We start from the raw sequence: 23,563 nt of genomic DNA, 5'->3' as shown, positions 1-23,563 counted from the left end.
TTTAGAACTTTAAATTCCCCTTTGTTTTCCATTCCCTTCCAAAATGCTTCTCCAGTAAATTGTTTACATCCGTTAACTTGGCAGGTTTTACTGGTACACCCATTGGAATAACTTCTGGAGATAGATGCTCCAACTTTTTGCTTTTTTTTAATTGACTTGGGTATTCCAGTGTCCGAGCAATAGAAAGGTTCTCCCTGAACCATAACATTTCCACTACGATTTTTTGTTAGTATAAATCTCTTGGCATCGGAAAACTTAAAATGCCACGAGCCCACGGGTTTTAGAAAATCACCAACAGCAGATTTCCAGTTCACAACGAGACAATCTTGCCCTAAATTTCTTACAGTGCCGTGTTCCTTAAATAGGTCCAAATATATTTTAGGATCGATGATGGTCGAAATTTTTTTTAATTCTTTTTCAATTCGCCCGAACACCCATCAGGTGGTAAATATGAATGTCCAGGAACAGGCAAAATGATTTCTATAGTTTTAATGTTAGGTGGTGCAACCTTAGAAAAAAAGTAAGACAACATACCTATCACTGTTGAATTGCGATTTTGTCCACCGCATCACCGGATCACGTGTTCATGTTTCCAGCATTCTTATAGGCTGCGTGGATCAGGCGAGTTTTGACACGTAAGCTGCAGTGGATAAGGCGAGTTTTGCGCTGACAGCAATATTTTGCCGTTGAATATTAATGGGATAATGCAACATTTTTTACGGAAATATTACTTTAAGAGGAGCGTATCAACCTTAAGAATACGTTACCATATTAACCTCATTTTTCCTAAAATTTGGATAAGGCGAGTTTTGCTATGAGACGCCTCACTTATTAAATTTTTTTTTAATGTTGTAATATTTACAATCTGTCCTCAACTAAGAACAATAGGTAAATTATTTGACAAAAATTGAAAATTTGACCTGTAGAGGGAGATCCAGTGATCACCCTCTTTACATAAATTAAATTAAAACAAGTTAAAAGTTTAGTTATCACAGATTATTCGAATCTTCTTGCTAGGTCCACTTCTTTGAATCTCTTCAGGCGTCGTACATCATTGTGGTCATCAGTGAGGTTGCTGGCTAACTCGTTTGGATGAGATTCTAGTCTCTTGGAATATTTTTTGTAATATTCCGCTATTACTGTTTTTATGGATGGCGCATTGAGGTCTTGCTCTATCATATAGTTTGGCACGTACCAAGGGGCATTCAGCATTGTTCTAAGGACTTTGTTCTGGAATCTCTGCAATATTTCTAGGTTAGTTTGACTGGCTGTCCCCCAAAGTTGGATACCATAGGTCCACACTGGTTTTAATATAGTTTTATATATCAGCAGTTTGTTTTCAAGTGATAGTTGAGATTTACGAGCGATGATCCAGTACATTTCTCGAAATTTTATTCCTAGTTGTTTTCTTTTTGTAAAAATGTGTTTTTGCCAAGTTAATCTCCTATCAAGATGTATTCCTAGATACTTGACAGTATCAGTTTGTGGGAGTTGCGTTTCATTTAGTGTTACAGATGGACATGTTGGTCTTCTCATGGTGAAGGTTACATGGATGGATTTACTCTCATTCGCCTTTATCTTCCATTTTTTAAGCCATATTTGTATATTATTAAGGTCTTTCTGAAGGGTTCTGGATGCTGTATTTGGATCATGGTGAGAGGCTAGTACAGCAGTGTCATCAGCAAAAGTTGCACACGTTGTTTTGTTACTTGTGGGTAGGTCAGCAGTGTAGACCAAGTACAATATCGGTCCCAAGACACTTCCTTGTGGTACTCCGGCTTTTATTGGTCTTAGGCTTGTTTATTCATTATCCTGCTTGACTAGGAAATGTCGGTTGGAAATATAGCTTTTTAGGATTTGATAAAAAGGATGGGGAAGGTTTTTCTTTAGTTTAAAGAGCATACCAGCATGCCATACCTTGTCGAAGGCCTGACCAATATCCAGGAATGCAGCAGAACGCTACCTTTTATTTTCTAGATCACTTCTGATGTGTTTTACCAGTATATGTACCTGTTCTATCGTTTCGTGTTGTGTTCTGAACCCAAATTGGTGTTGGGGAATTAGTTTCCTTTCTTCTATTATTGGGATAATTGTTTAAGGAGAAGTTTTTCCAAAATTTTTGATAGAACAGGTAGCAGGCTTATTGGTCTGTATGAAGTCACCTGAGTTTTATTTTTCCCTGGCTTATGTATGAGAATAATTTGAGCAACTTTCCATTGTTCTGGGTAGTAACCTAGCCTAAATATTGCATTAAATACTTGCGTTATCATTTTCAGACCTTTGCATGTCAATTGCTGCAGTACTTTCTCGTTGATCAGGTCATACCCTGGAGCTTTTTTGGACTGACTTCATGCTGGATCATATTTCTAACTTCTTTAGTGGTGATTTTTTGTATAGGTAAGTCCATCTGGTAGGGCGATTCCAGGAAGTCATTTATTTCTTCCTCTGTGTCATCATCTTCCATGGAATGTGGCTGGAATACATTAGTGAGATGATTTGCAAATGCTTCGACTTTTTCCTTATTATTTCTACACCAGTTTCCCTCTTGGTTTCGTATTGGTGGTATTTGTTGTTTCGGGTGTTTGATTTTTCTCGTGGTCTTCCAAAGGGAATATTCACTATCTGCGTTTGCTGATAAACCTGTAAGATATCCTTGTATTTTGTTATTTTTGATATTATGCAATTGTAGTTTAATTTCCTTGGTGATTTTATTTAATTTCGTCTTGTTTTCAGGTGTTCTTTTTCTTCGTCACTCCTCCTTTATTTTTCTCTTTCTAGCAATCATTTCCTTTATTACAGTTGGGCAATTCTCTTTAAATTCTGTTTGGTAGCAGTCAGGGGTAGCATACCAAGCAGCTTCTTGTATAGATTTCTGAAGATTTTCTACTGCTGCGTAGATGTCACTTTCTGTTTTCAATGGGATGTTTATGTCAATTAGTTCATCTAGTTTAGTCTTGAAAATGCTCCAGTCTGTTTTGTTACTGTATAGTGATGGTTGTTTAGTACTGTTTGTTATTTGTGCATACCATGTCGCGATTACGCTAGAGTGGTCAGAGGGTAGATTGTAACAAGATTCCACTTTTGCCATTTTAACATTAATTCCTTTAACAATATAGGAGTCGAGTAGATCAGGTATTTTTGCGTTGTCGGTAGGCCAGTAAGTTGGTTCCCTTGTGGTGAGGTAATTTGAATTGGTCGCATTTATAGCTTTAAGAAGTTCTCTGCCTTTTGTGGTAATAATTCTGGATCCCCAGGTAGTATGCTTAGAATTAAAATCTCCTCCTGCTATAAATCTATTTCCTAATGTTTTAAAGAAATTTTCAAGCTGTTCCGTTTTGTTATTGTGCTTTGGCGGACAGTATATAGCTGATACTGTTAGTGGGCCTAGTTGATCTTCCACAACAATGCTGGTGGCCTGTAGATAGTCGCATTCATGTTTTTGTATTTCGTAGTGCTTTAGTTTATTACTAACTATTATTGCAGTGCCTCCATGTGCTTTTTGGTTGGGATGTTGCGTATGATAAGTTTTAAATCGTGGAATATTAATGTGGTTTTTGGATGTAAAATGAGTTTCTGTAATCAGCATTATGTCAATTTTTTGTGTGTTAATAAATAGTTTTAATTCTTCTACATGTTGACTTAAGCCATTGGCGTTCCATAATACTAGCTTTAGTAACTGAGTCATTTCTGGTTGAGAATCATGGTCAGGAGGTTGAGCATAGTGCTCATTTGTTCCGTCAGTTTTTTTAACATGTCTTTCAGTTCTGACATGTCTGTGTGGTTATTAGTTTGATTTGGTATATGTTGTGTAGTAGTTTGGAGGCTTGCTGGTTAACTGCTTGCGTTGCTTGTGCGTATGTTATTCCAGGTTGCACGTAGTTGACTGTTGTAGTTCTATCTTGGTTTGTCCTCGCGTTATGTCGTCTCAAGTTAGGGAATTTAAGTTTTTGTAATTGTTTGTGAACTTCACACCCTCTATAATTTGCGGGGTGATTTTCACCACAGTTAGCACATTTAACATTACTGTCTCTGGTTTTCCTTGGACATTCCTTAGTGTAATGAGGTTCTGCGCATTTGACACAGCACGGTTGTTTATTGCAGAAGTTTTTTGTGTGGTTGTATTTTTGATATCTACTACATTGCGGAATTATTCTCTTGAGATGCGGTGCTTCGAATTCTACTATGGAATGCATTACTTGTTTAATGTTGTAGATGTCCTTGTTATTTTCTTTTGTTTCTAGATCAATGTAGAACATAGGCAGCGATTTTTTTGTTTGGTTATGTAGTATATTCCATATATTTATAACATTATGGTTTTGGTTTTAAGATCTCCTTTTATCTCTTCTATATTTGTCGTGGGGTGCATGCCTTTAAGAACCACTCGGTAGTGTCTTTCACTTTTAGGTTTATACGTGTGGAAGTCCGTGTTTTTTGTTTTTAGAGCATTTATTATGGCGGTGTATGCTTTGTCTGATTTTGGTTGAATTTTTATTTGTTCGCTGTTGATAGCTTTAGTGATAAAATCATTTTCTGCTACTTGTTGCAATAGATCGATAAGAGGCTTGCAGATCTGCACGCCTGATACAAATATTGGAGGTGGTTTTGGTTTTGCATTTGTATTTTTAACTGTGTCCTCCAAATTGTCACTTTCATCTATTGAACTTAGTGCTTCAAATTGATTTTGTGTTGTTATAGGTTTACTTAACCAGTACTCACCAAGTTTTGTTTGTCTTTTGTTACTTCTAGGCATTTGTGGACTGCTTCTTAATCTTTTTCCGGTAACCTCATTCCATTGCTGTTCTTCAATACTGGCTGTTTGTTCATTTGTTTGGTTTATTTGTAGTGAATCATTAGGTTTTTGGGAACAAGTGGGAATTTGTATAGGATTTTGGATCATTGGAGCCATAGTTTTTACATTTTGTTCATAATTTGGTTGGGAATAAAAGCCTGTTGAAAAGTTGTTCATGTTACCTGCTCGGTTGATACGCCACTGGAATCTCTAACATCATTGCTGACGATAACTCGCTGCTAACAGCTTTCAATGAGCGAATGTTCTTTTACTTATTAACGTTAAAAATTAAAATGTTATTAATAAAATAAAAACACTCGTAAAATCCGCAATAATTAATTGCTTTGTTTAAAAACTTTAAATACATTCACGAATTTTTAGACACAATAAAATAATTGTTTTGTTGTCGTTTCGAATAACTCATTAGCGAAACCGGGTTTGTTTTATTAAACTTAATTATTATATAACTTATTAAATAAGTAAATTTTTTGGGTTTACGTACATTTCTCTGAAGACATATCAAATACATATCATATTAAACAGAGTCGGTGCCAGCCAATGTCCCTGTTTTGCCCTTTAATTCTCTGGAGGCGATATGTTAATTCATTTTGAACTTGTACTTGCGCTTCTGTGTGAGTCATGGTGGCTTGAACTAACTTTACAAATTTCATTGGTATACCAAATTCTTGCATAATTACATATATTTTATCACTATTTATGTTATCATAGGCTTCTCGAAAATCTACAAAGATTTGATAGATATGTATTGCGTGCTCCCAGCCTTTAGCTAATATTTGTTTCACGAACGAACAGCTGGTCTATAGTAGATCGACCCGGTCTGAATCCGGCCTGGTATTTTCCTATGATTTGTTCTGTGAAGTGGATTAATATATTCGGTTTATTATCCACGTAATCACCTTATAACTCACACAGAGTAAGGATATGCCTCTATATTTTTTGTAGCTTAGTTTCTCTCCCTTCTTGTGTACTGGGCTTATAATTGCTCTTTTCCAGTCTCCTGGAATTTCTTCTGTGTTCCATACGTCTCTTATCAGTTTATGGAATATATCTATGTGTCCTCCAATTTTCAGAATTTCAGCTGCTAGGTTGTCAATCCCTGGGGCTTTATTATTCTTCAGTGCTTTACTGGCATCCAGTAACTCTTGTCTTGTGGGTGGATTTGTTAGTTTATTATTTTGGTTCTGATCTGCTATCTCGATATCAGGTACTGCATGGTCTCTATTTGTTTGTGCTTGCTCTGTTAGCAGACCCTCGAAATAGTTTTTCCAACCTACTTTTATTGCTGCGTCGTCACTGATAATTATTTGTCCTTCGCTATTTCTAAAAAAAATATTGCGTGGTTTATATCGGTCTCTCAGTTGTTTCAGGAATTTGTTGCATAAAGTATTGTTATAGTGGAATTGCTCCAAGTGATACTGGTATCATCAGCAAAAAGAAAAATTTTCTCATCGACTTTGAAATTAGTGATGTTAATAAGGAAAAGCCAAGGACCCAATACTGAACCTTGTGGTACTCCACATACTATGTTTTTGAGACTAGAGTCAGCTTCATTTGCTCTATCCAGATGTTTCCTATTATCCAAATAAAATTGGAATTAATTCAAAGAAACACCTTGAATTCCCTAGAAATTTAGTTTTTTATCAAACTGTCGTGATTTACAAAATCAAAAGCTTTGGCATAGTATCAAAAGAAGTGACAGTGTAAAGATTATTGTTTAGTGCTTGATAAACATAATGTAGTACAGAAAACGTAGCAACATTGGTACATTTATTACTTAAAAGTCGAACTGATTCTGTGATAAAATGTTGTTATTACCGAGAAAGGGCTTTTATGAGTCTATCGATAAGTTTGGAGAGTACCCGCATTAAGGCAATAATTATTGGTCTATGGTCAGGCATTAGATTTTTCACCACCTTTATGAAGAGGAATAATAAAGGCTCTCTTTAGTCACTCTGGAAATTTACCATTTTTAAAGTAACCGTTAATTAGTGAGACGGGGATTTCCAACACATTTTCTGGGAGATATTAGAACATTTTTGTGGATAATCTATTAGTACTACAGGATGATTTGCTCTTGATGCTATTGATTGTTTTGATCAGTTCGTATTTATCGACTGATCATATAAAGAATGAATTCGAGACCTTTCTTAAATTAGGGAGATAGGAAATGAGATCTTGTTGCGGCAAAATAGTTGATGTTATATTTTTACCCACATTAACGAAGTATTCATTTAGATTTTCAGGGTTTGGAAGAGAAAATATATGAGCTGCCTGTTTTATTTCGAAGATCGTTTATTATGAACTAAGTTTCTTTTGCAACATTTCTAGAGATTCTCAGATGATTTGGTTAGTAGGATTTTTTAGCTGATTTGATAAGTTTTAGAGAGATTTCCCTGCACTTGGTGATATATTCAGTGACAGAGACATTGGTAGTAAATTTCTTGATGTGTAGTAGTGAACGCATATTCTTCGCTAATACGCGGATACCTTTAGTAGAGCAGGGTTTGCGGTGTTTTGGCTTAATTATACTTAAAGAAAATGACTTATTGAAGATTCAGATACACTTATCTAAAAGATAACTGAAATTATTGTCAACGTCCATAAAAGAAAACTTTACGAAAATTCCGAGCGGAAAAAAACCTGCCTACACGTCGGGTTTTCGATGAAGGTTTGCTGGATGTGAAACTTCGTATATACTGCTCCATTATCAGTTATCCCGCATTAATAATTGTAGAGCAGATATCAAGGCATCCAAACCTTAAGAAAATATAATCAATTATAGTAGATGTAGTTTTTGTAATCCTTGTAGGAGAATTAACGTGCATTGAGAGACCATATGATTCAAATATGTTGACCAAAGACATTTGTGTCGCACAAGTAGCAGCATAATTAATTATTAATGTTGAAGTCCCCGCATAGAATTTTTCTATTTTTGTGAGGCAAGTCATCTAACACATTTAGCACTGAAGTCAGGTGATTTATAGACGCAAATTATGTACGGTTTAAGAAACTCATATTTTGTTGTACACTTAACAGAAACTCATATTTTGTTATCACAGGAAAATTATTATTTTTTGTAGAAAGAATTAGGGTTTCCCCATGAGCTGAGCTGGGACGATCATGTCTGAGATAAAACAAAGACATTATAAGGTATAATTTATTTGTCGTTTTTTTCTAATTTTTTTTTATTGGTTCTGTAATGCCTTTTGAGTATATTTCTATAACCATTTATATTTATAGTAATGTATAAAGTAAAAACAATAATTAGGATTATTAAAATTAGTGTAAATTACTCAATACATGTTTCAAGCTACTAGACGATGTTTATCTCCATTCGCACACCACTGGAGGTAAGAATGTCTATAATATCTACATAATGTAGTCCTAACTCTGGCCATTCTTTGATTCAAAATTAAAAGTGTCATTAAGCAAATCCCTGCATATTAGGTAGCAAATGGCCCTAAGTGTCATTAAGGAAGTGTAGTGCTTAAACTTTAATGATGCCGTAAAAGTAATTAAACGAAATATTTGGTTTCAACATTGTCATTTCGTATTCTGAAGTTAAAGTGAACCATGGCAAAAGTTGTGAAAATTTTATTTTTGATGTTCAGTGTTTGTCTTTTTATTCAAGAAGGTAGTTTTTTCTTATATCTTTCATTTTTTTAATAATACTAAAACATATTATGACACAGTGTTAGGTACTTATTTAAATATTTAACATAAATATGTAATTGCATAAATAAGTGATTGATAGGAGAAACATTTTTGGAAAAAAGCTTTTATTTACATTAATGTAAATATAAGCTTCATATCTTTTTCATGGTTAAACGGTTTTTTTTATTGTTTTTGCTGTCGTGTATTGGACTCTCTCTCTTTCGGTCTTGATTTCCTACAATACTGCTAACCAATTTTCTCAACTGGTCTCTAACTTCAGCTGCTCTAAGTGTTTCGAAAAGGAATGGAATTTTGAATTTGGTCAAATCGTCAGGTTGGTGACGTTCACATAGTCTTCTCCACGGAACGTTTTCAGAAACAATTAATAACTCTAAATTATTATCAATTCTGAGAAGGACATGACCAAAGAACTGTAGAATTAGCAATAGATATATTGTGGACAGCCTTTTTTGAATTTTAATTAGGTTATGAATGGAATCGTTTGTCCGATGGTCCATCCAAGTTAAACGTAGCATGCTTCTCCAGCACCAGATTCCAGGTTTCCGCCTAATATAGAAATATTGAGAATACAAAGTGATTCACCAATCTCATCTTTATTTTTTGAGAGATAGATATATTTCCAAACTTAATTAGGTGGCTCATCGCATTTTTTGCGTCTCCGAACTTCAGCTATGCAGATGCCTTCGTTAGTGATACTAGATCCTAGATAGTTGAAGCTCTCTACTATCTGATACTCTTGCAAGTGGTTACTCAGCTTATTAGTCTTGAGTCTGTCTATCACCATTTTTTCCGGCTAGATTTTATCCATTTTAAGACTAACTTTAATGCTTTTTGACTCTACTCTTTACATTTATTGTTCATTTGGTGCTATTGTGATAGTGTAGTGTCTATTAGTTATTTGTTTATCAGGAATATATTTTGTTGCATATTTCATTTTGCTAAGGAAAGTATGTCTATAATTTCTATAATGTTATAATCATATTTCTAAAATGCTTTAATAAGATATCATTATACCTATGCTCTCTCCTGTGTGTGTGTTTGGAAAGTTGGCTTAAAAGCTAGTGCTTTAGCCACAGAATTATGATATAAGTTATTGGGTTTTAACTAATATAATCAACTTTAACACGTTCCGTGCGGATGGCATACATGTGAGCCACATGATGCCTTCACCAATGTGCGGACGGCGCGCATATATGCCATTGATTATAAACATTTTTAATGTATGTTTTTTTTTTGTCCATTCAGAGTACAAGTCTTAGGATCAGACATCCGTACGCAATATGTTAAAAATAAAGTTGCATATTAGTTCATACATTTCTCTACTCTGTAAGGAAAGTAAATGGGTGATGTTTATGGGAGTCTGAATTTTAAGATCTGATAGTTTTAAATACAGGTGATCTGTTTCATACTTCTGTTTATCGCACTTGAAAAAAATATGGATGTTGTCACATTGATGCTCTGTTCTGCATAACTATACTTAATTTTTTTTCTTCTTATTCTAATATTTGTTGTTTTGCGTAAGTTCATAAAGGAGTACGCTTAAGCAATTTCTTAAGCATTTAATACCTTAATCCAGAGTTTCTCAACCTCTTACCCTTTGCGACCCAATCTTCCATAATTATTTTCAACGCGCCCCCCTCGTTCAATAATTTTGACAAAAAAACAGTAAAATCTTACTTTTTAGTATTGAGTGCTCTTTATGATTATAACTCCTATTCAGTGTTCAAGTGTTTTTTATTTTTTATTTTGTCAGAATTTTGTTTTGCTTTGATTTTAGTAAATTAGTTCATGATGTTGGTATATTTTTTATATGCTTACGCTCCCCCATTACTAAAAGTGCGCCCTCCTAGGAGGCGCGCCCCACAGGTTGAGAATCGCTGCCTTAATCGGTACTAATGTTTTTTGTGCATTGTACCATGGGATATGCACAGCATCGTAATAATTTATCTATGATTGTACACTAAATACTAGATTCTATAATTTTTAGGAAATTGTCGGAAAAAGTTCTTGTCCTTTTTTACCAAATGGGTATAATTGTTTTAACTTGCGTTTTATATAATTCATCTTTTCTAATACCGTAGTGGAAATTCATTTAATAGTCTTCAAATTCTCACCAAGATGCATTAATATTTTAATACGTGTTTTGTCCTAATATGTTAATTAATATTACTATAACTGTATACTATATTAATATAACACTAATAACTTTGACAATGTAAGTACTATTTTGTTAACCATAGTAGAGATCCATTAAGAAAAGTTCAGGGGTCGTGAGTTTAAATCTCGGCTGGGTAGGAAGTTTTTCATTTATTAATAATTAATAAGTGAAAATATTTTCTATCCCTGTGGGATCGGTACTTACCGAAGAAACCGAAGACGTTCGGATACAATTAGCGTCTCTTTGTAAAGAAAATGAAGTCGAATTTTCAAAGTAACAAGACATTTACTCAACACACACTACACATGACACTAACTATCTGATTGCAAAATCAACTGTACCGTGCCAATGGCCACTAGCTGTCGAGGCATTAAGCTAAATAAAAAAAAGTTGATTAGTGCAGCTGGCCCTAAAATCTGAATTAGATATTGTAATAACCACCATTTTCTACCATCACATTGGCAATAAAAGTTTGGTTATAAAGATTTGTTTTTGAAAACTTTAAAGACTTGTAACGAAGACTTCACTAGAAATGTTGCACAAAGGATTTTAGGCAACAGGTAAACACATAAATGCTCGTTTGACGATTCCTTCTTCAATTCAAAAAAAAGTATCAAAAGATCAAAAGAAGATAGCTAGACTTGAAATTCCGGCAAATGTATTGGCTTCTTGGGCGCAAATCAAAACTCAACATCCAAAACAAAATTCTTCTGTACAAAGCAATACTCAAACCTATTTAGTAGTACGGACTACACCTCTGGGGCTGTGCAAAGTCAACATCGCTGAATATCATCCAAAGATTTCAGTCTAAAGTTCTAAGATCAATAGTGAATAGTGAATGCACCATGGTACGTAAGTAATCAAACACTTCACGAAAACTTAAATATACCTTGCATCAGAGAAGAAATCCATCGAGACAGGAAGTCACAAAATGCGAGTACCATTTACCATGAAAATGAGTTAGTAAGGGAATTATTCCATAATGTCCCTGCCACAAGGAGACTAGATAGAACCTGGCCTCAGGATTTATTTTAAAACTTAAACATAAATAAAATAAGATGAGACATTATTGGAAGTATCTTCTTCATGCCCAAAAACATGGAACAAAATTACTTAATACTCTTTTAATGATGTATTTTGTAAATAAATTACATAAAAAAAATGTTTTTATTTCAAATTGTCTGTTGTCAGTACCTGAACTTTAATGAGTTTGCTTTCATAATCTTTAGTTGATATTAGTTAATATACTGTTACAAGAGTGATATTTTTAATACTAGGTACAACTATTAACAGATTTTCAGCCAGATAAACATGAACATACTTGTGTACCCCTTCTAAAGTTCTTTATAACTATGTACCTACTTCATGTCGTAGTAAGTGTGTTCAGTGTGTTCTACGAATATACCATTTTACGAATGACTTTTTGGATTTAAGGTTAGTACAGGGTGTATCAGAAGTTATTTGACTCAAATGATTGTCAAAAGTAGTCGTCACTACTTTCACTACAAAGGCATATTATGTCATAAGATCTGTTCAAATTTGTGTTCGAGTTCTAACGTGTTCGTTCGGGTTCAGTTGTGTTCAAATTTATGTCGCTTATATTTGTTTTGATTGGATGTGTGCCAGTGTGTCACTATACTCCTATACACTTATTGCCTAATAATATTAGAATCAAAAATATTAGTCTTCTTTCTTAATTCCAACGTTCCTCTTCTTCAAAGCTTTCTTTTTGGAACTGCATCGTCATCAGGTACCTAATTTTGAACTCCTGGATATCTTTTTCTGTAGGTACTATTTTCGAGGGCCGGCGTAGCTCAGGTGGTAATGTGCTTGACGCGAGTGCTGGTAGGCCGGGATTCAAATCCTAGCGCCGGCAATAACAACTAGACATTTTAAGAATATCTATAGGCACCAGATCGACTTAGGCTGAATACAATGAGTACCTTGCGTAAAACCAGGGGTAATAATAGACGGTTGAAGCGTAGCACTGGCTCCGTTACCTTCCTTGTATACCGAAGGCCCTATATATAGCAGACTACCCTGCTATAATCCCACAGCCACGAAAGCGGTATAAAACGGGAGACTATTATTTTTATTACTATTTTCGAAACCATAACTGCTTTCCTGATTGATTATTTTCGGCAACTGCCCTGATTAGATGGTCAATCAGATTATCTTTTTCTCTATATATCCTCTGTATTCGATTTTTATTGAGGATGTCTCTGGTCTTTATGAGACTTGTGGCTTGGTGGAATAAGTCTATTGTCCTGTTCTAAGCGACCTTCGTCACTGGTGTATATCGGAGCCTTTCTTGTATTGTTGCATTTGAAAATCGATCTTGCCATGTCGATCCTCCAATATTAATCAGTAACACGCCGCCGCCTTGTCTGTTCTTTTCAAGTTCCTCCAGTTAGATTCTGAAGTGGAAGTCCAATCTGACAGTGCATACTCCTTGGCCTTCGTTGGAAGGCTGGCCGAAAATAAAAGGTTGAATTAGTATTTTTGCTATAAATGCTTTTTTATTGACTTCTTGTGTATCTGTGAAATTTGATCTTCTGTGAAAATGACGGCCGATGTGTTCGACGGCAACTTCTGACTGGATTGTTTCCTCCAAAATAAGGATGATAAATTGCGATTTCTCCACGATGTCTCCCTTCGTTGGAGGGCTGGCCCCGAAAATAAAAGGTTAAATTAGTCCTTTTTCTATAAATGCTTTTTTATTGACTTCTTGTGTATCTTTGAGAAAATTAATCTTCTCTCGAGATGAAGTCCGAGGTGTTTGACGGCATCCTCTGTTGATTTTTATTTTTTCTACTAGCGTGCAAAAATGTCTACTTTCGCGCACGCGTTTTAGTTTAGAAATTTTTATTTTTCCGCACGCTTGTTACTTTTCCGCACGCGTGTTAATTTAGATATGTTATTATGGCCTTAAAGTAATTATAATACATGCAATAAACTAATATTTAGATATTATTTATTAATTTATTTCAAATATATCTTATTGTGTTCATGTTTTAATGAAGTTAACGCGAGAATTCGATGAAATAAAATAATTTTGACATAATATTCCAAAGTCAAATCAGTAGACAATAACAGTGGTTTTGAATCGTCGTTATGGAAACCAAGATCGTCGTCATGCTAACCAATTATGCTGAAAGTTTGGTTTTGACAACCTTGTCAAAGAATTAATTTGTGTATGTATTTTCAGTAGTAATTGCACAAGAGCTCTAAAATTATATATTAATTTTAGAGATCGAGTGCAATTTGTTGCGATTATTTCATGAATAAAACTGTTCAAAGCCAAAACTTTATTGTAATTTATTTATGTAAGTACAAATTAGTAATCAAGTATATTCAAATGGGAAATAAGCCACAATTTTACCTAAAAATGATTTTATTAACGTTTCGACGCCCAAGTCGGGTGTCGTTGTCAAAATAAGTATTTTGACAACGACACCCGACTTGGGCGTCGAACGTTAATAAAATCATTTTTAGGTAAAATTGTGGCTTATTTCCCATTTGAATATACTTGATTATAAAAATGCCACAAGAAAATAGCTTCAGAACAACATTACAAATTAGTACAATTAAACACACAGTTGTTATAAATATTTTACGGTTGAAAGTCATCACTTTTATAATTTTTAAAACATTAATTGTCATTAATGTCACTGAATGTATTTTTTCATAGCAACGAAGGGCATCTGACGTAATATACTTGACGACGGGAAATTATCAAAAATTATCAGTCTAATTTAGATTTATGTAGCTTTCTATTGGTCAGAATCTCCTATGAATGACATAATCATATTAATTAAATTAATTGATTAAGATTTGGTCATTTCCTAAAGACTCGTAGAAAAAATATTGTTCCTAACGCTTGCAGAAAGTCTCTTTTCCGCACTCGACTGCTTGCCGAACTCCCGCTTCGCGCCGTTCGGCAAACTGAGTCGCGTGCGGAAAAGTATGACTTTCTGCACTTGTTAGGAAAATAACTACATATTCCATTTTTCTGTGAAGTCTGAAATTTTTCCGAATTGGTCTTCTAATGCCTCGAATGTGGGAAGACGAACAATATCCTGCATTAGAATTTAAGGAAATGGTTTTAATGGAGTAGTGCAATGTGCAAAACTATTTAGAGCAGTAGTCAACAGGGTTCGCATAGCCATGATGAGTTCCAACCTTCAAGAAAAGATGGAACTTCTAGAAGAAGAATGTCTCGAAAATTCTCATGTCGTCTTTTTTTACTGTATATATTGCCTTATCATCCGCGTATAGGGCTGCATGATCGTATATCTTAAATCTGAAACGAAAATGTATAAAATATCACATAAATTTGAAATGTTTATAGTTTTTGTTGAAGCGGATTTTTGTGCCGATGGCAACTCTGGTTAAGTGAAGTTTTGCAATTTCTTTCTCTTTTGAATCCGAATTGGTCTCCTTGTCTGAATCTTCTGCTTGATGAGCCTTTTGTAGATGATTTTTTCCAATATTGTTATAGTCCTAGGAATTCCAGTAGAAATATTCGTCTATAATTTTCTGGTCTCCTTCCGTCCTTTCTTGGTTTCAGTAGAGGAATGATTTTTGCATATTTTCTGTTGTTCGGAAAGTGTGCATTTTTTAGGCAAAATATATAGATGTAGAATAATTGCACTATTACCTTCTTCATGAGTTTCTTTAGTGTAATATTATTGATATGTTCCCTTCCTGGTAAACATCTTCTTCTTTTACTCTTCTTACTAATTTTGCAGTGGCGGCTGGATCTGGAACATGATTTTTGATCAAAAAAAGCTTTTAACTGTTAAGTTGGAAACGAATATTAGGCTAATAATAACTATGGTATATTTGGGATATGCTGATCCCACCTAAACAGAAAATAGGTACCTATTGTTACCTTATCACAAAAAAGCAATCAAAAAACATTACGAAAATTATAAAAATACATACTGTTTTATTTATAAGACAATTTTTTTTTGTAGGATTTCCATTGACTTGTTTGAAGTGCAGCTCGAGTGATGTTAATGGCAATTGTCGCACTGGAAGCAGACCTCGTCGGGGAAGTTGGTCAAGACAAGTATGCCGTAGTGATACAGCAAAATGTTTTGCGGTAGCATCAGGTTCGTACGTAAACGTTGACCATAATACATTTTACGTGTAACTATGTTACATAATATGCAATCACTGTCTTATAATTTAAAATTGATTGCCATCACATTTTAAATATTTTTTTTCATAGATATGTGCTTTTATCTAATTTTATTTTTGGATTAGATTTTTTTTTAGAATATTAACATTCACTCATTTTTTGAACCTGTAAACTAACTAAATTAATACAGTAAGAGTCCCACTAATCCGAATTTCGGTAATCCGGAAATTCGCTTAATCCGAAACAGAATTTGGTAATAGATTTGGGGAAAATAAATATATGCAGTTATAAGAACAACTACTTTATACAGGGTGTTTAGTAACGAATTGGCCATAGCTTAACCGAAATACAGGATGTCAATTTTTTTTTTATTAATGGCTTTGACATAGCCAATTAGCCAGACTATTTGTTTTTTTTTGTATGGTATTACAATAACAATTTTAAGTTAATATCTAAGCATGTCAAAGTTAAACATTTATTTGATTTATTCTTGAATATTTTATTGACAGGCATGTGATAACAACACGAAATTTGGTAGGCTAGAGTTTTTTGAGATGGGAATGGGAAATCTAAATGCATCACCAAAATGATGTATTACCTAGAGGGCACCACATCTTTATCGCCCGCTGTACATACTTTTTTATTCAAAACTTTTATTCTCTTAATATTTGTATTTGATAAAAGTATATTACATTTATCTCGCTAAACTTAACTTTTGTCGAGATAAACGCATTTTAAATCTGCGATGCAACATAATTTTTTGCATAAAATCATGGTAGTTTCACCCGAAAAATAAACTTGAAATGATAATAATTGTGCAAGTTCTCATATTTATGTCATTGCATCAGAAATTCCATTTGAAGGAATTTGCGATAAATTTTTGGAAATTACTATGATTTTAATTTTTCTTCTGGTGTAGCTACAATGATATTATGCAAAATATTATGTTGCATCGCAGATATAAAATGCGTTTTTCCCGAAAACAGTTGAGATTAGTGAGGTGAATGTGGTATACCTTTTTTAAGTAAAAATATTAATAAATAAAACGGAATAGTTCCCGAAACTACACCGGGGAGTTTTTTACTTCACGATAAGTTATTTAAAAATATTAAGAGAATAAAAGTTTTGATGCAAAAAGAATGTAGAGTGGGGGGTAAAAAAATCGAACCTAGTAAATGAGCGCTGAAAGACGTATGTGACGCCCTCTGGGTAATACATCATTTTTGATGGCGAATTTAGATTTTTTGTCCAAAAAATTCCCGCTTACCAAATTTTGTGTTGTTATCCTATGCCAGTCAGGAGATATTCAAACATAAATAAAATTAAAGTTTAACTTTGACTTTCGGTTATTATCAACTTTCGTACTAAGGTCAGTTAGCTTAAATCGACCTATTGTAACCTCAGGAATTAAAGGTTAAGCTATGGCCCATTCGTTACCAAACACCATGTATATCTAAAAATGACAATAAAAAATTATTTCAAGTACTTAACTGTAGTAGACCTTTCAAATTTTAGTTTTTGAAAAAGTCAGTGAAAGGACATCGCACACATCTTATGGAAAATATAATGTCACTCAAATTCAATAAAATTTATATGAATATATTCGTTTCAATTTAACGATCAATTCTTATCATTGCGCCAACTCTTAATTTTCAATAGTAAGAGCAGAAATTGATATAAATCAATCTGAAATCAAATGGGTAGGTACATAAGTTAGAGAGAGAAAAAATATTTCAAAATACCCAAATTATAGTTAGTTCATAAATCTTCTCGAGCTCTTAAGCATCTTATTATAATAGTTTCACTAATCCGCTTAGGCCCAGCGGGGTTTAAGCTGTTTTGAATAGCACCCAGAGCAATAGTGATTATAACTGACACGTTTATAGACTCCAAAAATGTGATTTCGATAAACTTTAATTGCAATTTGCGCCGTAATTAATCATAATTAAGAGTTGGCGCAATGATAAGAATCGACAGTTAATTTAAAACGAATCTATTCGTATAAATTTTATTGAATTTGAGTGACATTATATTTTCCATAAGATGTGTGCGATGTCCTTTCTTTGCTTTAATGAAGAATTCCTCTCCCTTGAAGCTAAGTTACGCCAGCAGCATCTCAAAAACATTGTATCTACTGGCGTGGCGGCGGGGTGTTACTCTACGTAGCGTAACACTAAATCAAATGCAGCCGCAGCGTCTGTGTGGGTTAAACGCTCTTCGCTGTTGACTTCCTTTTACCCATCAATTTTATCAGAGGGTTTTGAAGGTTCTTCTGTAACCATTTCAATGGTTTGCTGAATATTATCTCGAGGCCATCTTCATAAGCTCGCATCCATCCTTTTACATCATTGTTGGTCGCCTCTTCACAGCCAGGAATATTTTACACAAGGTCCCTTAACAAATTGGTTTCTTCAGCCTCTAGATATTACATTTCTTCGTAAGTAAGGCTTGCCCAATTTTTTTTCCAGGATTTTCATATAACTTTCTCATTCACAGATTCTCAAGCATCTGCTACCCAGTAAATGATCTTTCTACATCATTTTTGTTCGCCTGTTCACAGTCAGGAATATTTTGCACAAGGTTTCTTAACAAATTGGTTTCTTGAGACTCTACATATGACATTTCTTCGTAAGTAAGGCTTGGCCAAATTTTTTTCCAGGAGTTTCTTATAACTTTCTTATTCACTGGTTCTCAATCATCTGCTACTTGATAAATGATGTCTTTTATATTTTATTTTCTTGAGTTTTTCTAATAGTGTTAATAATTTATCTTCATCACTGTTAGTTGTCTCAAGAGCTGCTTTCTATATAATAGTTTCACATGCAGCAAAACGTGCTGATCCATTGGCTATATCAGCGGGGCAATTACTTTCTTTTTATAATCATAAGCTCTTATTGCGTTCAAAACCGAAAGTATTGTACTAATGCCTGGTTGCTCCAACAGATCTTAAACTTAAGACGAGAATAAGATAAAAATTAAGGTACTAGTACACTTTAGAAGACCAAAAATAAGCATTTTTTTAAGAATATTTTTCTCATAACCTTTATTCAAAATGAACATAAAACCTTTTACATATTAATATCTAACTCTTAGAGAGTACAAAAAATTTTATCTTTGTTCATTTATTTACGTACACTAATATTGTAGAGGGCGCAAAAGTCGAGGGCTCGAAAAAAAGTAGTTCCGTTGGCGGACAGTTAATCTCAGGATTGGGATCTCTGAAACAAAAAATCGTACGGCATTTGAGAAAGGAAGGTTTCTTACGCGACAATTTACCACAGTTTGATAAAAATAAAAAATAAAATATACCAAAAATATATAAATAAATAAAATAAAATATATAATAAAAAATACCAAAAAATAAAAAATAAATATTTTTTAACCATGAAAAACTGAAGAAAAAAGTCGAGGCCGCGATTTTGGAGCCCTTTACAATATTAGTGTACGTGCACAAATGAAAAAAGATACTGAGAAAAAAATTATTGAAAAATTCTTTATTTTGGTCTTATAAAGTGTACTAGTTCCTTAATATATTATAATTATAATAAAATAAAATAAGAATACTATAATATAGTAAAAGATATTGTTAATAAGATAAGAATCGAAAATTATGGTGTAACTTACAGTCTATAAGCTGAGCTGGGCTAGGCTGGAGGTTAAGATCTGTTGGTGCAACCAGGCATTAATGATAATATTATTTATGTTATTTTTTGTTAAAATACTGTTTTAAGAATATCTGCTTAATTCGAAAAATTCGGTAATCCGAAATTGATAAAATTGCAATCCAATTATTTCGTATTACCGGGACTCTACTGTATTTCCTCTGTCGTTTTTAAATTATATTACAATTTTTATATTATTATGGTCTGTTTTTAAACCCAGATGAATAATTCAAATTTCCGCGCCGTAATGCTTGTTTCTAATTGGTCCAACCTCAGGCAAGTTTACTTCACTGTTATGAAATTTTGACAATAATGAGATTAATGAAATTTTGACACTACGGGCATTTTATATGTAAATTAAATTACATCGTCGATTTTTTATATTTTCTGCGTTATTCCTTTAATTTTTAGATTTTTAGTCTACTGTTATATAAAAAACAATTGTCTTTAGAACTCATTTAGCGACGTATTATAATATAAAATGCATGGATTGCCGTCGAAGCCCGATATGATCACCCAAAAAAGAAGACGTATTTGGTGATTCCTCTAGTGACTTTCTTGGGTGTCAATATGTCTTTTAAGTTTACTCCTCCTGGTTTAAAAACAAACCATAGTGTTGTTTAGTTTAATTATTAGGTATTTAAGGTTATTAACTTTAATTTTAATTTCAGTTAACGATTACGGACAGCCACATTTTCAACGAGGTTGTACCCGTTCAAATAACATCTGCCAAGAAAGAGAAGACGTCGATATTGCTTTTTGCTTGACCTGTAAATCTTTACACTGCAACTACGATTACATGCTACTCAACCCCGGTTTAGAAGAATTTCTTAACGTAGTCAATAATAATCAAATTCGAGAGGAAAACTCCACACCAGCCTCTTTAACTACTACCTCAACTGTATCAGTCACTAATCCGCCACATGTTTATAAAACTACAAAAAGTCCTTTGGCGGATACGAAGACATCTCGCTTGAATGCCATGAATGTCAAACCAGAATCTAAAGATGAACTTCAAGAAAATCTTCCGGAGGATGGATTTTTTGAATTTGGTAAAAGAATTCCAACACAACCGAGCAGTAAAACTTCAGACGTAACGTTCTTTGACGATGCCTTTACTTTATCTGCAAAAAATCATTAATGGATAAACAACACGTTGATTTAGATGTTAGAAGTTCATAATACTCATCCATTTATATATTTTGTAGAAAGTAAATATTTATCTTAACCACCGTTATTTAAGGACCTACTAAATTAATAAATTTTCTGGTTTAATTCTGCCTACTATTGGGACCGTGCAAGTTCGGAAAAGCGACACCTGGTTTCATAGCTCGGCAACATTCTTCGCACTTTTAATTATGTTGGCCAATTATATTAGTCCTGGTTGCTGGATAATTGTCAAGGCCAATTATGTATTAAAATGCAGTACTGCAAGCAAAATACAAATAATTAAATATACTTTTATATACTGATTGCATATCATATTGTAAGCAACATATAATTTTTCTTCTTCAATGACAGTAGGTATGAAATATACGTTAATTTGACAATTTCAATTGACAATAATGAATTATTTAAGAAAGTTGCAAGATTTCTTCGCTATTCGCGCACGATCGTTCCTCGTATCCCCTCCAAGTACTTGCACACCACGAATAATTTTAACCACAGATTATGTCATCATTATTATGTAGCTGTAGCTGGTTGTATAAGCGACTAAATTTGAGTACAGTGTTCTTTACCCGTGCATCATAATTTTTTAAAACATACGAAATAAGTCGGCTATTTCCTAAACGTAACAGCAAGAGATAGAGAGTGGATCACGGGTTATATTATAAAATTTGACGTTATCAAATAAATAGAATGTCAAAAGTAAGTTTCGTTTTAAAATTTAGGTGGAGAATTACAGCTACATTTGAAGTAGCTTAATCAATTATTTTAATATCATTAGTGAATAATAAATAAATAAACAAGAATTTTTAAAAAAATTCAATAACATATTATTTTCTTTTTGTCATTTTATTCACTTTGGCGGAAATTTAAACACACCCATTTCTTAACTGTGTGAATGAGTTTGTATGTTTTAAAAATTAATGGCAAAATAAAATACACTTACCATGATGAGTAGAAATATAAAGACTTCCAAGGGCGAACAAAATTTAATAATTAAGTATATTCGTGGTGTACCTCAAATTGTTACAAAAAACTAAGTATTAACCATCTTCATAAGTCTCCTTTTTCTATCTTTTATCAAAATTGCCGTGGATTGCGCACTAAACTTCGTGTTATTACAAAGAATTCGCAGGGAGTTGGTTATGATATAATTATATTTACTGAAACTTGGGTAAATGACCAAATATTTGACTCAGAACTTGATCTAACTGATTATGTAATATATAGAAAGGACCGTTCTCACCTCATTAGTACTGCCAGCAGAGGGGGGAGTGTTAATTGCAGTACGCTTAACTATCCCTAGTAGACTGCTGGAATCTTTTCCAGGTATAGAACAAATATATGTGGCTGTAGGCAGTACTAATTGTCCGCTTATTGTGGTTGCGCTTTATTTTCCTCCTAAATCTGCTTTAGAAAAATTTATCTCTTTCAATAACAGTATCGATAAAATTTTTCAAATACATTTCCCACCTCTTATTTCTGTTTTGCAGGAAACTTCAACCTACACTGTTCTTGGTCTCATGATAATTTTTGTTCTGCGGCAAATCCTGCTCCAGGCATTTCTTTAATCGAAGAAGATGTTATAAATATTATGAATCATATATGTTCCTATCAAAATCTATTCCAACGCAATAACATCTATAATAATGTTAACTCATTACTTGATCTACTTGATGAAAATTGCATTGTCGCAGAAGCTGATGAGGGATTAGTTGACCCCGATAGTTTCCACCCTCCTTTATGCTTTAATTTAAACCGTGGAGATGCTTTAACTGATGAAATGAAAGCTGATGGCTTTTTCTACGACTTTAAATCAGCAAATTTTCAAGGTGATTTTGATTACTTAGACACAATATACTGGGATGAAATTTTCAGGGACAAGAGTTTAGATGATATGGTCAATATACTTTATGATGTCTTGTATGGCGCTATCGATGTTTATGTACCAATGAAAAAGTTTTACGCCGGCAATTTTCCTAAATGGTATACCCGAGAGTTAAGAAACTGCATCACTGCTAAAAAGAAAGCTCATAAAAAATTTAAAGTGACCAGGTTACCTCAATACTATAATGAATTTTCTAGATTAAGGTCGATATGCAAGTCCTTATCAGGTCAAGCATACAATCAGTTTGTAGCAAACGTTGAACATACACTTCCCAGTAACATTAAAAGCTTCTGGAGGTTCGTAAATTCTAAAAAGAACAATAATAGCATTCCGAACACTTTAAACCATAATCGCCAAACCAGTTCCGATGGTCCTACCATAGCCAAGATGTTTGATCAGTAGTTTGCTGCAGTATATAGTGAGGACGAATGTCCTATTCCAAATAGTTCAAGGGCTAACACTAGTTTCAACATTGCTAGTTGTGACTGTAGAGGTATATACCAAATTAACTCAGCTAAACATACGTAGGGGTCCAGGGCCTGATGGAATTTCACTTAAGTTACTGAAATACTGTAGTTTTAATCTTGCTCGTCCCTTATTCTTTATTTTTCAAAAAGCATTACAAACGAGTGAATTCCCTTCCGTTTGGAAAATTAGTTTTATATCACCGATATTCAAGAATGGCGATAGAAGTAGGGTTCAGAGCTACAGACCTATTAGTATTCTTAATACTATACCTAAACTCTTCGAGAGTTTAATATATGACAAAATTAAGCCTGCTATATAAAACGTAATAAATGAACAACAGAATGGTTTTGTTATGGAGAGATCAACTCAAATGAACTTGTTAAATTATACCTCCTTCTTAAATGAAGTTTTGGAAAGCAAACAACAGGTAGATGCGATTTATACAGACTTTTCCAAGGCATTTGATAGGGTCAACCATACGTTATTGTTACATAAGATCGAACGGTTAGGTTTCTCTGATCCTCTGCTTAGTTGGATTCGAAATTATCTATTAGATAGAAGGCAGATAGTTCGTATTAAGAATTATTTC

General features: G+C 33.6%; 1 protein-coding gene across 1 annotated transcript; it reads left to right on the top strand.

Moving 5' to 3' along the window:
* Positions 1 to 8,224: 8,224 nt before the first annotated feature.
* LOC114327453 (uncharacterized) lies at positions 8,225 to 20,726 on the top strand. Its single transcript, XM_050642855.1, has 3 exons — positions 8,225 to 8,444; positions 15,623 to 15,760; positions 20,123 to 20,726. Exons 1-3 carry the CDS (start codon positions 8,384 to 8,386, stop codon positions 20,590 to 20,592), a joined length of 669 nt encoding a protein of 222 aa, XP_050498812.1. The 5' UTR covers positions 8,225 to 8,383; the 3' UTR covers positions 20,593 to 20,726.
* The last annotated feature ends 2,837 nt before the right edge of the window (positions 20,727 to 23,563 follow it).

Source organism: Diabrotica virgifera, chromosome 2 (genome assembly GCF_917563875.1).
Source record: "Diabrotica virgifera virgifera chromosome 2, PGI_DIABVI_V3a".
Classification (NCBI taxonomy): Eukaryota; Metazoa; Arthropoda; class Insecta; order Coleoptera; family Chrysomelidae; genus Diabrotica; species Diabrotica virgifera.
This window is presented reverse-complemented; position numbering and strand designations above follow the sequence as displayed.

Coding starts and splice junctions, on each gene's coding strand:
- LOC114327453 (XM_050642855.1), top strand. CDS start 8,384: ATGGCAAAAGTTGTGAAAATTTTATTTTTGATGTTCAGTGTTTGTCTT. Junction 8,445..15,622: donor TTGTCTTTTTATTCAAGAAG/GTAGTTTTTTCT, acceptor TTTTTTTTGTAG/GATTTCCATTGACTTGTTTG. Junction 15,761..20,122: donor ATGTTTTGCGGTAGCATCAG/GTTCGTACGTAA, acceptor TTTTAATTTCAG/TTAACGATTACGGACAGCCA.